Below are 18,697 nucleotides of genomic sequence, written 5' to 3'. Positions count from 1 at the left end.
TGCTTTGTGGCAGCAGCTACTAGCATTAGCAAAGTCGGTAGCTTTCATTACATACAGGTATTCGTAAAACTGAATTGCTACAACCAGCCACCCTAAAACTACAGGAAACATTGTTTTCCATATTTTCAAGATGGCCACCAGTCTGTGTCACACAATGTGACGATGCAACACAGAGGCTACCTGGAGAGAAAACCCTGCACCACAGACCCTGGGCTTTGGACCGGGCAACGTTAGGACTCCAGCACCCTCCATGCACACAACCCCGGATGGTTCACCACCTGCCGCCTCGCATCACTGAAGAACACTCAACGCCTGCTCAACTGCAGGAATTGGGCCTTCTTCTCCTCCTCCTCGCACACCAGACCCACCGACCGCATGACCCTCAAGAACTGAACCTGACCACCTCAGATGCATCGCACTCAACACCCGCTCCCTTTAAGGACACGCCGTGGAGATCTGGGACCTGCTCGACTCCACCTCCCCCATGTCACCTTCTTTAAGGAAACCTGGATGAACTCCACATCAGCCCCAGACAGCGGAACTGCCATCCCTGATGGATGCAAAATCATCCACAAGGCCCGCATCAACCAACCAGGAGGAGGCATCACCATCGTACACAAAAACACCCTCTGCCTCACAATCAGCTTTGACGACCTCTCACTTCAAGACCAAACTGACTGCCACCCTACACGGTACCCTCGTCTACAGACTTCCTGGACCCCACCCCCTTCAGCAAAGCCATAGCCAACTTCATCGCTCATCACGCTCTCGCCTCAACAGACTACATCGTCCTTGTCGACCTCTACTTTCTCCTGACAACTTCAATGACCTCAACACCTCATTCCTACTGGAGAACCTCACCACCCTTGGACTCAAACAACTGGTCACAACTCCAACCCACTCAGCAGGACACAGCTCGATCCCATCTTCTCCGCAAGCAACACCATCTCCGTCAGCCACAACTCTGAACCACACTGGACCGATCACCACTGCATCCACATCTCCTTCACCAAACTCACCGTACGCCACCACAATCCTTGCAGAAGCTGGAACAAGGTCACAAAGACTAACGCACCATCTCCCTCAGCAAAACCCCACCACCAACATCCACGGACGGCAACATCTCAGCACGCAACTGCCACCGTTGGATCTCAGACTGCACCAACACACTGGCTCCCCTCAAGAAACCCTCAGACAAGCAGCCCTCCAAGCAAGCCAGCTGGTTCTCCACCACCCTCCAAGAGTCCAAGAGCACCTGCAGACAGCTCGAGAAAAGATAGAGGCGCAGCAAGATCGTGGCAGCAAAACAGTTTCAAAACTGCCGTCACTGCACACCACCACCTCATCAGAGCAGCCATACAGGAACAAATTAATGCCAAGGCACCCAACAACAAAGAATTCTTCGCTGTAGTAAAAAAATTCACCAAACCACCAGACATTTCCCCCCTCTCAAAACCTCCGCGACAACCTTGCCACCTTCTTCCACCGCAAGATTAAGGAGATATACAACAGCAACCCAAGAAAACAATCACTGCACCCACAATCACTGCACCCAATGGCTCCAGATCCCAGCTGACGCAGCCCAACTTCACCACCCTCTTCTCTGACGACACCCTCAGGGTCATGAAAAGCATGGACTCCGGAGCCCCCTTGGATCCTGCCCTCACCACATCTTCAACAGAGCAAGTACTGCCATCGCACCCAATTTCTATTGTACCATCGACTGCTACATAGACTCCGCAACCTTCCTGGAAGTCTGGAAGGATGCCGAGATTGACTCTGTGAGAAAACAGGGCTGCTTGCCAAGGCCCCCTAACTTTTTGCCCCCATTTTTCACTTTTTGCTGGTGTTTTCCCAACTCTGATGGTGCTCTGGGTACTGCTAACCAGTCCCAGGGCCTATGCTCCGTGTACTATAAGTATGCAAATTAGGCTAATTATAATTGGCTGTGTCAACCTACCTATAAGTCCCTAGTATATGATAGGTCATGTAGGTTTAGGGACCCCAGCATAGGTAGTGCACTCATAGATGCACTGCTGAGGTGCCCAGGGCCATTTTAAAGGCAGGCCTGTCTATCTGTCTGCTTTTAAATTTAAGTTAAAGGCAAATTCGACTTTGAAATTAAAAGTACTTCCAAAGTCTTAAACGACCTTACTTTTACATATAGGCCACCCCTAAGGTGTGCCCTGTGTGCCCCTAGGGTTGAGCGCCATGTAACTATAAGCAGGGTCCTTTTAAACATTGTTTTATAAGCCCTGGTGAGCTGAAACAGTCCAATTCGTTTTTCCCTCACTGTTGTCAATCACCTCCATAACCTACAATGGGGAGACTTTATTTTAATTAACAAATCTCACTTAAGTGTCAGATACCTCAAGTTTAGTATCAAATTACTTGTTATAATAAATCCCACAACTTATAATTGTTGGATTTAATATAACTAGTTCATGTAAAATGTTTTAAACTCTACCTGAAAAGTTGCCAACTTCAGCTCTGTCATGCCCTTCTCTGATTGGCCAGCCTCTGGCAGCCTGTCCAGGCTGCCTTGATGAGGTGTGACGTGGCCTGCGCTGAACACAAAGGAGAGGGAGAGGGGGCTTGGGTACTACCTCTGCAGATGGGGAAGCAGGAAGGGGGGGGGGGCGGCCAAACTGGTCTTCAAAGGCAGGGAAGGACATTTGGGGCAACCCAGCACCTCCCTCACATCCTGCAAACCCAGACAATTAGGTGCCCCCCTGATTAGATTAGGAGAGGGCAGGCAAGGGATGTGTTTAGGATTTGTAGCCACACCAGTGGGTGGGCTTAGCCAGATGTAACATCCAAAAATCAGTTTCAGCCATGATGGATTTTTGAAGAATGTTGCTCCCTTTGATTGATTTTTGCCACACTGCCCAAGAAGTGGTCGACACTGGCGGGAGTGGGGGGTTACCCTGCATCTGATTGGAGAACCAGGCCCCCTGTTTTTCACCCAGGAGCAAGAAGAAATATGGCAGAGCTGCACCCATAACTCAGATCCTACAAAGAAGAACATCTGGAGAAGGACTACCCTTCTGGGCCCCGGGCCTGCACCTGGGCACTCTCCCCTGAAGGACTGCACCAGCTGCGGACTTTGGCTTCACCAAAAGAAGGGTTTTTCCTGGCTTCAACTGGTTCAAGGAGGGACTCCCTGTTTGCTACAGGTGAAAAATTGCTAACAAGAGTCCCCTGCCCTAGATCCTGAAGAAAATGACCAGTTGACCACTGTCTAGTGGCCGTTTGGAGTTTGAGCCAGGTGCATTCTAGGAGTACTCTGCACCCTCAAGGAGAGCTTCTGGAACCTTGGGGTGAGCTGTGGGCTCCCAAAGAACCTTAAAAGACCTTCTGGAAGAAGATCCAGAAGTCTGGAGAAGATTGGAGAACTTTTTGGAAAAAGCTCTGTAAAGGGACCAACCCGCCACAGCAACTCTAGCCGTTTTGGGCTGACTTGCAGGTTTGTCTCGCTGAAGAGAATCTCTGAAAAAGTGACTATGTCCGAACATAGAAAGTTGACCGGGACCTACCGAGCAGTGTATCTGAAGAGGGCTCTAGGGATGTCGGATCAAGATTCAGGCTCTGTCCGATCTGAGGATTTTAATCTTGAAAAATCTTCACCCAGGGCTCCTGCGACACGTATCAGAGTAAGAGCTCCAGTGAACTGGCAACTTCATCCCACAGAAGAACATTTTCTAGAAAATGAATAGGTCCCAAGGTAAACGTCTGACCGAGGCCTCCCACTTGTTTTAGCCGAGCAGGGCTCCATCGGCCTTATTCTTTGACTTTGTCCCAGTCAAGGTGCGACCAGATTGGCGCCTTTTGTTTCTAGGCACTAAAAACACTAATTCTTAAAAAAATTATATCTTGGTTCCCCTTTTCCAATTTTTTTTGTTTTGGTGTCATTTTAAAAGATAAAAATATACTCTATTTTTATAAATTGGTTTTATAAATGCTTTACACACTTGTCTCCTAAGCTCATTGCCAAGCTACCAAGGGTTGAGCTGGGTTTAATTTATTGAGACCTAACTGGACCTAAATGGAGATTAGCGGCCTATTGCTACGTATAGGTACATACCTGTTCGTATCAATAATCCACTTTCCAACAAACACCTTGCTGAAGAAACCCTTTGCCAACCCAACGGACCTCTGGAACTACAGACCCTACTCGCTGCTCCCCTTCCCAGCCAAAGTCATTGAGAAAGTTATCTCTCGGAGTTCATCGAAACAAACCACATCCTGGACCTCTCCCAATCCGGCTTCAGAGGCAACCACAGCACAGAGACCGCTCTTCTCGCCACTACAGACAACATGAGCACCGGCCGGCATCCTCTCAGCCACCTTCAACGCCATCTCCCACCCTCTGCGCAAAACTCCACAACGCTGGGTTTTGCGACAAAGCCCTAGAATGGATCCACTTGTTCCTCACCGGCTGTACACAGAGAGTCAAGACTTCCATCGTTCAACTCAGAACCCACAGAGATCAGCTGCCGAGTGCCTCGGGGATCCTCTCTGAGCCCCACCCTCTTTAACATCTATATGGCCCGCGTGCAGCCGTCAAAAGCCACAGATTCAACATTGACACGCAGCTGATTCTCTTTCTCACAGATTAATACACACCCACCAAGAGCAACTTCCACAACAGGATGAAAGCAGTCGCCACCGGCATGAAGGATAGCTGTGTCAGGCTTAACTCAGACTAGACCAAACTTGCCATCCTGGGCTCGACTCCCTCCGTCCGGCACGACTCTTGGTGGTCCGCAGCACTCTGAACACCCCGACCCCTCCCCACTTATGAACCATGCACAAAACCTCAGCATTATCCTGGACTCGTCGCTCTAAATGAACCGCCAAAATAACACTGTTTTGTCTTCCTGCTTAAACACACTCACCTGCTTCGTAAGATTGTCAAGTGGATACTTACCCATTACCCATACACTTGTCAGCAGCAGACTATTACGGCAACACACTATGCTGGCACCACCCAGAAACTACTAAAGAAACTGCATAACGCCCAGAACTCCTCTGCCAGACTCATCTTCAACATCCCACTCCGCAGCCACATCACCTGCCACCTGAGAGACCTTCATTGACAATTACCTTCAAGCTCCTCACACATGCCTGCAAAGCCCTCCACAATGACGAACCTGCATACCTCAATCACCGCCTCACCTCCTATACTCCCACCAAACATCTTGAGACCCTGCCAGGTGAGTTATCGCACTTCATAAGAATCATTACTGACTGAATTAAATTGTGCCTGGCATGGGGTGGGGAAGCAACAGATGCAATGGTGGTGTGAGAGCAACATGCAGAGCACAAAAGTGGTGATAGTGTGAAGGTAGAAACAGCCGGCAGTGGAAGGGGGGGCAAACAGAAAACACATGAACTTGCACAAGTGCTAAAATCAAAGGAAAACAAGTACTGGCAACAGCAAGCTGTGGAATGTTTTTTTATTTTTTATTAATTAATATTGCAACATATGCCATGCAAAAAACAGAAAAGAAGCTCAAATGCTGCAGCCACATGCACGAAAAATGTTTTGATAAGTCTTTCACCTGTGTCAAGCAATTCATTATTATTAATTGTGAAGGAGACCAGAACATACCACCACTTAACTTGCAGCTTAAATAGCAAGCAGCTACAGTATTACTTAAACATTTTATAAATTTAAAAACGAGATGTAAACTAAATCACCATTTAACTGGGCACCCAAAGTGCAGGTGAAATAAAACACCTGCCATTTAAAGTTAATATAGCATATTCAAAAAATAAAAAGTACACTTCAAACAAGTACTGTCAATGAAGAGAAACAAGCTATTGTTAGGTGGAAGGGAACAATGAGCACAGGCTTCGTATAGTCACTCACAGTGAAGGGGGTCAACTGATAAAGTGGGTTTACCGCCTGGCCCATCTGTATGCACAGGTGGGTGGAAGAAAATGTGATTGACAATTTAAAGGACCAATGGATGAAGCAATTTGAACAAAAGATCCTACAAGTACGTAGATGATGGATTCTTTAGAAAACTAACGTTGTTTTTGGAGGCCACAGGGTAGTTCCCTAAACGTAAGCAGTGGAAGGTTACAAGTTACCCTATTAAAAGGATGGCAAAGAAGCTATGCTTCAGGACAGCTACAAACATAGGAAGATGAAGGGAAACCACTGAATAAGATGGAAGCGCATGCAACTGCCACAAAAGCCAACCAGTGACAAGCAAAGTGCTGACCAAAACCCCACTGTAATCATTGGCATTGTTCAAAATAGGTCTTTCAGCTACAAGTAACTAAAAGCCGTTTGTAGGCGAGGCCTAAAATGGGGCAAGCTGGGATCAGGATTCTTCAACTGCAGCATCCGTCTCTTATCAACAGCACCTGGAACCCCATCAACAGCGTCTGCACAACCTCAAAGTTTATTTAACAAAACATTAGCTGTGCAAAGCCATCCCACAGCAAATGCTGATCACAGCAGAGCCATTAAAGGAGAGGCAGAAAGAAGAAATGAAGAGGAGTGTGAAATGCCAAAGCCCTACCATCTCCAAAATTCTCTTAGATTAACATAAATATCTGACGATTCATATACGCTGGACCTAACGCAAGCTAAGGCAGGTGGCAACAGAGAAAACATTTACTTGCAGCATGGCATCACCGTTTCTTGTGAAATGCAGAGACATTGTTCCTGCTAAAGGAAGCATTACAAGGGACACAACAAAACAAATAAATCTCTGACTACAACATGATAAATTAACAGGAACACATGAGAAAATACAAAACCAGGAAAAGCGTGCCAGTTAAGGAAATATTCAACTCCAGATCATAAGGGGCACGGAACGAAAATTCCAAAAGCAAGTCTCGAAAAGGTGAGCCAGCACCAGGCAGAAGAAAATTACTAGTTGGCTTACAAGTTCATAAGGAACATCTTAATATTCCAAATTCAGTGCGCTAGCAAACTAATTTTATGTGTGGAAAAATAACTATTAGGAAACAACGATTCAATCTAATTTAAAGATTAAGATGCCCCCAGCAAAGAAACTATGAATGCATAGGCAGACATAACAAGCATCATCTTAAACTGACCTATAAGAAAAAGCCAAACACAGCCATCTACCATATTGTGTAGCTTGTCTCTCCAATCATGTCTTTAACCACCTTCCCAAAACTTCCCTGTTCTCTGAACTGCTGAAGTCCCCAAATCCTACAAACCCAGAATCCAGAACTGAACCCAGAGTCAAGCTCGGCTGCAGAGATTTTAGTCCTGGAAGTGAGGTGAGCTTCAGATCAGAAGGAAGCTTGAGTTTCCTCCTCTTTGAAGCACAGACCATTAAATGTATGTCTCTCCATTCCAAGCACTACATTCATAACAAGGATTGATATCCAGTCCAGACTTACTACCCAAGATACAATGGGGTCTCTAAGTAACAGATGACTTTACCAAAAAATACAGTTTTGGAAGCCTATCTGAATGCTGAGACCCACCATTGACTACACTCAGGATAACTGAATGAGGGTCCCTACTTCTGTTCTGTTTTTTATTTGCCTAGGGTCACCTTTCGCTGCTAGGGTCACACTTTTAATCCTGCCCTTGTGGTATTTTCATCAGTTCGGGACTGCCTGCAGTACCTGTCACCATCCTCTCTTAAGTCCTCCATTTGGAATTAAGTATTGTCTTCCTTGAAGTAAGGAAAGTCTTTGCAGAGGTGTAGGATACTCCCCCTCGCTTCTTAGCTTTGACCCCTTCCTTCTGCATTCCTCCAGCAGTTGCTCAACCTTCAAGAGTCACAACCTCCAAGGAGCTACCATCCGGGTCTCCACTACTAGGTTGCAGGAGTAGCGCACAATGTCTATGGGGCTTCAGAAACCCACAGTTAGCGTGCGTGCCTCTGCATGCATTTCGGTGTATGACAATAACTTTGTAGATGGCTAAACATTATGCTTACATAAGGTTTGCCTATATACAAAGAAAATCAACCTCAATTAGGCTTTTTTTTTCCCCAAAAACCGTAAGGATAAAATTACAAATGAAATTCAGGCTTGGCAAAATTAGTTATTTAGTCTGCAGTTCCTGAAATATGATAACAGTGATTTTACCAATCCCCAAAGCATCAGCCAGAACATTTGTGTACCCCAACAGTATCCAAAGAACAAGAAAGCAACAGATTGATTTGTCCAAATTCATAATCCTTTTTTAAATCTAAAATACTCACATACAGATCAAGCCAGAGCATTGCTACCAAAACTTGAACACCACAAGGAGTCCATGAGTGACTTGTATATTCGGGATCTATTGTGTACTGTGGTGTTCATATTTGGTGTATTGTGGCAACTGATAGTACAGGCACAAGTACCATGGGAGCAAGGGTGTGCAAATACATTTTTTCAATATTGGGATTTCCATACCAATGAACATCTATTCAATCTCCCCCTTAATTGTTCCGTAGGCAGGCATATGTTATTCAAGGCCTAAGTAACCAATTGTGTGGTGCTAATAGCCAATCATTAACAAACCATTTTGAATAAGAGAAAACCAATGATGAAACAGGGCACACAGGTCCCACTTCCAACTGATGAATGCAGATGCTTTGCAAAAATCTAGAAGTACACGAAACATTAGGAAAACAGCTTCTTTACACCAGATAAGATAGATTTCAAGATCCCTTGAGCCGAGCTATTTTGTGAAAAATGATACAATGCCCCAAGTACCTGTAAACTTCAAAAACAAACAAAAAAAAAACATTGTAGAGCTGTGCTAGCAAAGCTTAGATTGGTGTCAAGAAGTATGAATTGTGAATTGGCTTTAGGGGTGTTGTAGAGAAATCCTGCCTCTCTACTGAGTCTTAAGCCATTCATCCTAGAAGCAAGACCATCTCCTTGATAAATTTAAAAAAGCAGCCCTGGTTCTTGAATGGATTCTAGTTGCAAGTCTTTCAACACAGTCCACCGAAAACTAGAAAGCAAATGAATCAGATTCAACATTTTACCACTCATAGTGAAGGGAAGGAAAACACGTGGATCTACATTCACGAAAGTTACCAACAGAGGTACATGTAACTCAGTCGTAACAGAATAACTATGGCTTGAATAACTTTAAAACGGCTAAGAGAACAAGCACTGGGACTACCCTCGGTTCAGTTTCACATACAAAGGCTCTAACTTACTTTTTGGCTTTCCCAATGCTTGCTGCTGATGTTCAACAGCAATGACAGGACTGGTGTGTTAAAAAAAAAAAAATGTTGAAGGGGCAATGGAAGAGACATGGGTGGTGATCAACTAAATGCTTCCAATGAGTGATAGTATTTTGAGGGAGAGGCAAGAAAGCAACTATGGGGGAATTATATATTTTTAGAAAACTTTAAACAGAATAGGAAAGGGGGAGGGAACAACAGACGGGTTGGGGGTTGGACAGCAAAACAGAGAGGGCAGGGAGTGAGAGCAAGAAAACAATTCTGAGAATAGATTCACTCTGCCCCTGGCAGGAAGGAGCACCAACAGCAGTAAGAGTTAACTAAAGATTATAGCTTATAGGACACGGTGACTGAGGCAGATGTAGCAAGAGCCACAAACATCAGGACGAATGGTGAATTCTAATGGTCATAACTATAAAAACTTCGAATAAGTCAAAAGGCAACACCTGGTAACATGAGGATGATCACAAAGGTAGGAAGCCTAGTCACAAATGGACCACACACTACTGCTTCCCCCAACAACAATTCCTCAAAAACATTCACAAGACATGCAGGTGTAAACTGTTGCCTCTTACACTCGCTATCCCACACTTTGATTCCCTCTCTTCTTCCTATCGAGCAACCAAAAACCCACTAATTTTAACCTTCCTTAAGACTAGGAACATTAAAGGAAACGCAGTAAAGGCACGCTACTTATGCCTCCCTACATGTGGTATAGAGTAACCCCACAGTATAAGTGGGTTGAGCAATAATTTCTACACCACAAATTAAGGTTCACCACTCGAGCCATCACCAAAGTCCAACTATACAGACTTGACCAAGAGTGAAGTCACTGTAAGACAGTAAATGGCAACTGACCAAGGAGTAAATCAATAAATGCTAACAAAGGGTGGTTAAGATGAACTCTAAATTGGCACAGAAAAGACCACTCACATCCACTAATTGTCACTGTCAGGCAAGCAACGATGAAATAAAACATGATTATGACAACCAAGCTCTACAACTGTTCGATGAGGAGCTCTGGACTGAAAGACATCTTTCAGGGATGCACACTAGTTCCATTATTAGAGACAATGGCATTAGGCCACAGGATCGGTTCAGAGTGATAATGGTTCATTCAATGTCTGTATATTAGCATCCTTAACAAATGCAGATATTAAAAGATAATTTATCCGAGGAGTTGAATCTGATGCAAGAGAAAGGCAGTGGTATGAACTGTCTGCAGCAGCACCTGCTAGCTCACACTAAATACATTTTTTAAAAATTCAATTGATCCCCTGGTGTCTTAAAAAAATGCCCTAGCTCCACTTGAGCCTAGTATGAGAACAGAGAAAGCTTGTAACCTGGACTGTCCTGTGCTACAAACTCAAAGAGCTTTTACACGTCCCAGGGACACTCAGAGAAAAAGTGTGCCAGGTAAGCTGAAGTTATTCCACAGATTCAAAAAAATCACAGGGCTGGTTGCAATGTTCATCAGAGCTTGGAGTGGGCCTGTAATACAGAAAGCCATGCTAACAGTTATCCACAAAAAGCTTCTTGCTACCCTAAAACCGTTTGTGAATATCAGGTGGAGCAAAACAAACAGGTGGAACAGAAACAGGTCTGAGGCAACGGCAAGAGGTACCCCAAGGGTACGTGACAATGGGGACTCCAACTCCTGCACTTAAAACTTCAGTAGGTACATAAAACATGTGTTGTAAGTGCTTTCCATGAGTGATTAACAGTTCTTAACGACCCACTTTACCAGTGAATTGTTCCTCCGATCCGTCTTACCTGAGAGACGTTGGCATTCAAGGCATCTCCTGTGGAACTGGATGGCCTTGGCTGTGTGTTGTTGTGGGAGCAGCTACCCCGGCCAGTATCACCACTACATTGCCTCTTCCTGCAGGTCAGGCGGTCACTGTTCATTTCCAGAATGCGGGTGGTAATCCCCTTCACATGCAGGAGATCTTCTAAGGAGTTGAACCCCTTCAGCTCCTGTGAACAACAATTAAAGTAAGAACCAATAATCAGGTTTTCAATTGCTCAGGACAAACACAGATACAATGCTACACCTAATGGTTACAGTATCAGATTGGAAAGGCAGCACACAGTCATGACCAGAGGAAAAAACACAAATTATGGCTGCAGTGTTTTCTGCATGATTTTGCATTTTGAACTTGCCAGATATATCCCCCTTTTTACTGAATATTTTGTAGAGATTCAATTGTTTTAGACTAAAAAGAGGAAGTGGAACTAAAGAAACATTCCTTGTGCAGTGCAGTGACAGACACTTTTTAGCTGGATAACTTCAGTTTGGATTGTTGTTAGAGGACATTCAATTAGTACCAATGAGGTGAAACGTTTGTCCAAAGCATGCTAATGTACAAATCTGATGGGTCTGGGAATCCTATTTCGTGTGAAACATGAATATTATTCTGAGATACGTATATAAATGTCATTCAGGCAAATTCTAATTAATATAATCCTTTAAACAAGAAAACATTTTTTCACTATCCATACTAATTCAAGTTATACTCAGTATATCAGTTATCTTAAGACGGCACCCACAGTACAGACTTAGTAAAAACAAATGTTCCTTCGCTCGTTCAGTTCTAATGCCTTAAATCTTACTGTGCCTCCTAAGAACACACCTGTGTTTCACATTTGTAATGCACAGCAGCGAGCTGAACCACTAGAGCGCTGTTTCTAAAGGACCACAGTGTAACAACAGAGTACACCTATAACTGAATGAAAGGCGGCCTTTTTTTTTTTTTTTTTTTTTATAAAACCAATTTTTTTAGTTTTATGTAGAACAGCATGAAAACCCAACAGGTCACTAGAACAATCAGTACAGTTAGGAGAACGCACTGTGCAAATCCAGAGCATAACAAACTGGCATAAATACAGGAACCATTGCGACGTTCGCAGAGCTGAGCAAATCCCTCTATGTTAAAGCAATGCCCCTTACCCCATCCTGGCTCCCCCACACCTTTGTATACTTGGTTGGGCATCCCCTTGCTTCGTAGACCAATTTCTCCTGCTGAGCGCACCAGCCCACCCCTCGACGACATTTTGCAATCGCAGGGGTAGGCTTCGACTTCCAGTTCGCTGCAATGCCTCTCTTGGCCACCAAGCAGCCTGTCCCCACGAGTGCCCGGTGCGCTCTGCTGGAACCCACACCTTTAAGCACACCCAGTAGAATTAGTAATGGAGCAATGTAAGGAAATGCCTCCTTGGCATGGTTACCCCCTGCATTTTTGCCTTTGCTGATGCCAAGTTATGATTGAAAGTCTGCTGGGACCCTCCTAACCAGGCCCCAGTACCAGTGTTCTTTCCCTAAACTGTACCTTTGTTTCGACAATTGCCACAACGCTGGCACTCAGATAAGTCCCTTGTAAATGGTACCCCTGGTACCAAGGGCCCTGATGCCAGGGAGGGCCTCTAAGGGCTGCAGCATGTCTCATGCCACCCTGGGGACAGCTAACTCAGCACATGCACACTGCCTCACAGCTTGTGTCTGCTGGTGGGGAGAAAATGGCTAAGTCGACATGGCACTCCCCTCAGAGTCCCATGCCCACCTCACACTGCCTGTGGCAAAGGTAAGTCACCCCTCTAGAAGGCCTCCCAGCCCTAAGGCAGGGTGCACTATACCACAGGTGAGGGCATATGTGCAAGAGCACTATGCCCCTACAGTGTCTAAGCAAAACTTCAGACATTGTAAGTGCAGGGTAGCCATAAGAGTATATGGTCTGCTGGTTTGTCAAACATGAACTCCACAGTGTCATAATGGCTATACTGAAATCTCGGAATTTTGGTATCAAACTTCTCAGCACAATAAATGCACGCTGATGCCAGTGTGGAATTTATTGTAAAATGCACCCAGAGGGCATCTTAGAGATGACCCCTGAATACCAATCCAACTACTAGTGTTAGGCTGACCAGATCCTGCCAGCCTGCCACAAACCAGACAAGTTGCTGGCCACATGGGGGGAGTGCCTTTGTTACTCTGTGGCGAGCAACAAAGCCTGTACTGGGTGGAGGTGCTTCTCACCTCCCCCTGCAGGAACTGTTACACCTGGCGGTGAGCCTCAAAGGCTCACCCCTTTGGTTACAGCGCCCCAGGGCATCCCAGCTAGTGGAAATGGCTGTCCCTCTGGCCACTGCCCCCACTTTTGGTGGCAAGGTTGGAGGCGATAATGAGAAAAACAAGGAGAAGTCACCCACCAGTCAGGACAGCACCTAAGGTGTCCTGAGCTGAGGTAATCCCTGCCTTTAGAAATCCTCCATCTTGAGATTGGAGGATTCCCCAATAGGATTAGGGATGTGCCCCCCTCTTCTCAGGGAGGAGGCACAAAGAGGGTGTAGCCAACCCCCAGGACAGTAACCATTGGCTACTGCCCTCCCAGACCTAAACACACACCCTAAATTTAGTATTTAGGGGCACCCAAGAACCCAGGAAATCAGATTCCTGCAACCTGAACTAAAGAAGAATGCTGACCTACAAGCCTGCAGAGACGACAACTGCTTTGACCCCAGCCCTACCGGCCTGTCTCCAGACTCAAAAACCTGAAACCAGCGACACATCTCACAGGGACCAGCGACCTCTGAAGCCTCAGAGTACTGTCCTGACCCCCAGGACCAAGCAACTCCCGTGAGCAGAGGCTCTGCTCAACAATCTGCAACAAACTTGCAAATTTTCTACAACTTTAAAGACTTTATGCTTCCCTCCGGAAGCATGAGACTTCACACCCTGCACCCGACGCCCCTGGCTCGAGATCCAGAGAACAAACACCACAGGGAGGACTCCCTGGCAACTGCGAGCCCGTGAGTAGCCCGAGACGATCCCCCTGGACTCCCACAGCGACGCATGCAGAGAGAATCCAGAGGCTTCCCCTGACTGCGACTGCCTGTAACAAGGGACCCGAAGCCTGGACCAACCACTGCACCCGCAGCCCCCAGGACCAGAAGAACCCGAACCTCAGTGCAGGAGTGACCCGCAGACGACCCTCTGCCTAGCCCAGGTGGTGGTTGGGCCGAGAAGCTCCCCCTGTGCCTGCCTGCACCGCTAAAGTGACCCCGGGTCCCTCCATTAATTTCTATTACCAACCTGACGCCTGCTTTACACACTGCACTCAGCCGCCCCTGTGGCACTGAGGGTGTGTTTTGTGTGCCTACTTGTGTCCCCCCCCTCCTCCCCCCAGTGCTCTACAAAACACCCTTGGCCTGCCCCCGAGGACACGGATACATACCTGCTGGCAGACCGGAACCGGAGCACCTGACCGGCCCTGTGCTGCTGGTGTGGTAACTATAGGGTTGCCTTGAATCCCTAATGGTGGGCAGCCTATGCCAAGGAACTGAGTCTTGCAAGTGTTTTACTTACCTCACAATCAAACCAATACTTACCTCCCCAGGAACTTTTGACTTTTGCACTGTGTCTACTTTTAAAACAGCTTATTGCTATTTTTACCCAAACTGTATATGATATTGCTTTAATTCAAAGTTCCTAACTTACCTGTGTGGGGTACCTTGCATTTTATGTATTTACTTCAAATCTTGAACTTGTGGTTCTAAAAATAAATTAAGAAAATATATTTTTCTATATAAAAACTATTGCCCTGGAGTTAAGTCTGAGTGTGTGTTCCTCGCGTATTGCCTGTGTGTGTACAACAAATGCTTAACACCATCCTCTGATAAGCCTACTGCTCGACCACACTACCACAAAATAGAGCATTAGAATTATCTAATTTTGCCACTATCTTACCTCTAAGGGGAACCCTTGGACTCTGTGCACACTATCTCTTACTTTGAGATAGTATATACAGAGCCAACTTCCTACACACCTAATTTACTATGTAACACCTCATGGTTTGCCCTTTATGAATGCTTAATTTAGTCAATCCTATTGTATAATTTGGACCTTAACAGCCGTAGGATTACAGTAGTCCTGCCAACATGACAAGCACATATATAACGATAAATGCAACTTTGAGTATATCAAATCACAATTTGAAACACTTAAACTGTGACTATACATACTTGCTGTTCCTCAACCCCTACTTTGAAAGAAAGATTCCACATTTTTTTCTGCAAAACAATACAGACCAGGGAAATGTATAGCTTAGGCACCGAAAAATATTTTTACTTCTGAAAGTACATTGAATTATCTCTTACGCTGAGGATAACTTTGAGAGCGCAGGAGAGAGGTAACTTTCAGGACATTGTCTGGGAGGACTGCCACTTCAGTACTGCTTCTACACCAGGGAAGGTCATTCCACCCTGTCCTACAGGTTAACGCCCAGGGGAAGGGATGGGTGGTGCACTGTTATTTGGCAGCCGTGTAAAGAGAGTGTCTGACAAACTACAGACCCATGACCCAAGCAGTGCGTGGCTTCATCTAGGATGGCGAAGAGGCCAGTCCGGAGCTTATCATTGCGGTGTTTGCCTACTCTCCCTCTACATGCTCGGACAGAGTGGAAACGTGCATGTAACTGAAATAATATCCCCTGGCATCAGAAAAATTACTCTAATTTAAATACTTATATTTCCATCAAAATGATGCAACAAGTGTACAGATAAAAGCAACTGATAATTACATCACAAAATAAATTAAACAAAACATCTATGGGTAAAACACCTGTGATCTCCTCAAACACTGGAAACAGCAGACACTGAGAATCAACAGCAGTACAGAAGAAACCCTTTCAAAGGGGGTTGATCCTGCATAGCAAGTATTCCTCAATCATTTCTAACTTCTTACCTGGGAAACCACTACCAGCAAATAAAACTGATCAGCAATCTTTCCAATCCATCCCCCATTTGACCAGGCTACAAATACTTCCACTTTAATTAACTGATACCTGGAACCTCTGCCCTCTCTTCACAAACACTAACATTTATTGTCATCACTATGCCGATGTCACTCGTTTTCTGAATACGAGGAATAATGCTACTCTGTCAGCTTCACTAAGACATTCAGTTGTGGGTGTTTTTTTAATCAATTTAAACTAAACCCTTCAAACCTGAGTTTCTGTTCATCCCCTCCACTGCACTATCAGAGCGCCTTCCTGACCACTCCTGGTTAGACTCGCTCAACATGCTTGATCATATACCTTCTATCATCCTATGCACCAAATCGCTGCATTTCCTGCTTGACAAATCAATTTACATTCTAACATAAATTTCATAGAAAAAGAGTGCCCAATGTACAATGATCTTCTACAACAGACCACAGCGAGGCTGATTGTTCCCGCCTGAGTTTGAGAACACAGCGTCTCTTACAGCCTCCACATCGGACCACAGCGGGGCTGATTGTGCCTACCTGAGTTCAAGCACACAGCGTATCTTACAGCCTCCACATCGGACCGCAGCGAGGCTGCTTGTGTCCGCCTGAGATCAATGTGGAGGCTGTGTCGAGAGGCTGTGTGCTCAAACTCGGGTGTGAACAAGCAGGCCTGCTGCGGTCCGATATGGAGGCTGTAGGAGACTGTTTTGCTTAACTAATGACCGAGCTGAAACACTCATGCCTGGGTTCTAGCACACAGCGTCACTTACAGCCTCCACATCGGACCGCAGCGGGGCTGATCGTGCTCACCTGTGTTCGAGCACACAGTGTCTCTGTAATGATATTTGTGTTTGGACCACTGACTCCACTTAGCCTAGCAGCACACCGTCACATTTGTGACTACCAGGTTCATTTTGCCTACTGACTTTATTTTAGCATTAGCCACTGCCATGTCAAAAGCTGCAAGTAGTTTTCCACATTGTCATGTTTTTAGTCTACTTGTTTTCGTGTTCTTTTCTCACCAAGGGCTTAGGCTGATAAGAATGTACTAGGACAGCAGGGAACGTTTTTGTTTTGATTCTGGGCACCTTGGGATTGTGGCCAAGTCCCAACGTGTTCTTTTCAAATCTGGCCTAAAGTAATCAGCATTTTTTAATAAACTTCTGCAGTGATAGGAAGGTTCTAGAATTGTGTTCAAAGTATGAGAGGCGGATATCAGATGGACCGGGGACCGAGAGTGATTTAGATCTCAGACATGCTCAGGACGCTGGGGAGTGTCATCCTTCCCATGAGGATCTCTCCACAATCGGTTCTGGGATCTGGCAATCTGATGCTGATAGGAGGGAGATGATGCAGATGTGCCCGTACCTCATGGTGATGCATACTTTTTAATTTTTGTTATCTACTTTGCATTGAGATATAATATATAAATATAGACACACACAAATATAGATACATAAAAAATATCCTGTGTATATTGCAGTGGAGAATCATTTGTACATGTTTTAATTTCATTGCTGTGACCATTTTTAAATGTGTGCTTTAAGCATGCGGACCTTCCTTTACGAACCTTGCGAAGTGAATTAATAAATGTCTTCTTTAGACTAAGAAGTGCATTCCAGAGATTTCAGTGCATGAAAGTTTCAGCTCGGTCATTAGTGAAGCAAAACAGTCTCTTAGAGCCTCCACATCGGACCGCAGCGGAACTGATCGTTCCCATCTGAGTTCGAGGACACAGCATCTCTTACAGGCTCCACACTGGACCGCAGAGGTGCTGATTGTGCCCGCCTGTGGAAAGCGCAATCAAGGGCGTTCAAGCACACAGCGTCCGTTATAGCCTTCACATCGGACCACAGCGGGGCTGATGCCCACCTGTGGATAACACAATCAAGCATATTCCTAATTAAACTGAACCCTGCACCAACATATGATGGTTTTGATTAGTTCCAGTTCACGCACTGATTTTTGTAATTTATAGTTGTGGCTGTCCCTTCTCTCTTGCTGGGTATAATGTCAATACAATTATGTTTCAAATGTTATTGTTTAACTATATTATATTCCTATGGGAGCCACTGTCTACAGAAAATAGAGTTACGGCCCAGGTTTCAGTTGGGAAGGGCTGCCTTTGTAATGTTATGAGGAATATACAATGGACTCATCCCATTATCAACATTAAGACAGTGGTAAAATAGCTAGTCATTTCAAGATTAGATCCAGAAAATGCACTGCTCGCAGTTATATCTATGGGTAATCCTGCCTCTCTTAATGTCGCCCTTCATGCCGCGGCCTGGCTGGTTTTATGAGGCAGATGCTTTGAGCATTTCACCCTAATCCTTATCATTCTGCATTGGATAGTTGAAGGTTGCAGTATTTTCAAAGACGGCTCCATTACTAATAACCTCGGTTGAGAGCTGCTTCCTTTAGAGCCCAGACAAAAAAAACACATTGTGTTTTCAAAAATACTGAGCCTTACCCAACTCATTCTCAGTGACTGTTCCAAATATATAGAAATCTGTTCCATTCAAAATCCAAACCAATCCATTCTTAGAGGCATTTTTAAAAAAATGAAAAATCTAGGTCCCCATCAACACTTAAGCTGGATCTATGGCATTCACACACAATTAATAACTTGACCACATGGCAATAAATTCACAAAGCTACAATTTTGGCTGCAGTCTCTTAGGTTTACAAATAATAACAGTGAAATTTGTTTGTACTATCACATAAAATTAGACCTATCTTCAGTTAT

At 45.1% G+C, this 18,697-nt stretch overlaps 1 protein-coding gene across 2 annotated transcripts in view; it reads right to left on the bottom strand.

Moving 5' to 3' along the window:
• LOC138249678 (F-box/WD repeat-containing protein 7-like) overlaps nucleotides 1-18,697 on the bottom strand; it is a 326,410-nt gene that overhangs the window by 288,858 nt on the left and 18,855 nt on the right. For both annotated transcript variants that reach the window (XM_069203645.1, XM_069203646.1), the window contains exon 2: nucleotides 10,959-11,162. In XM_069203645.1, the coding sequence (XP_069059746.1) occupies nucleotides 10,959-11,162 (204 nt within the window). The remainder of the gene's footprint in view (nucleotides 1-10,958; nucleotides 11,163-18,697) is intronic.

Source organism: Pleurodeles waltl, chromosome 8 (assembly GCF_031143425.1).
Source record: "Pleurodeles waltl isolate 20211129_DDA chromosome 8, aPleWal1.hap1.20221129, whole genome shotgun sequence".
Taxonomy (NCBI): domain Eukaryota; kingdom Metazoa; phylum Chordata; class Amphibia; order Caudata; family Salamandridae; genus Pleurodeles; species Pleurodeles waltl.
This window is presented reverse-complemented; position numbering and strand designations above follow the sequence as displayed.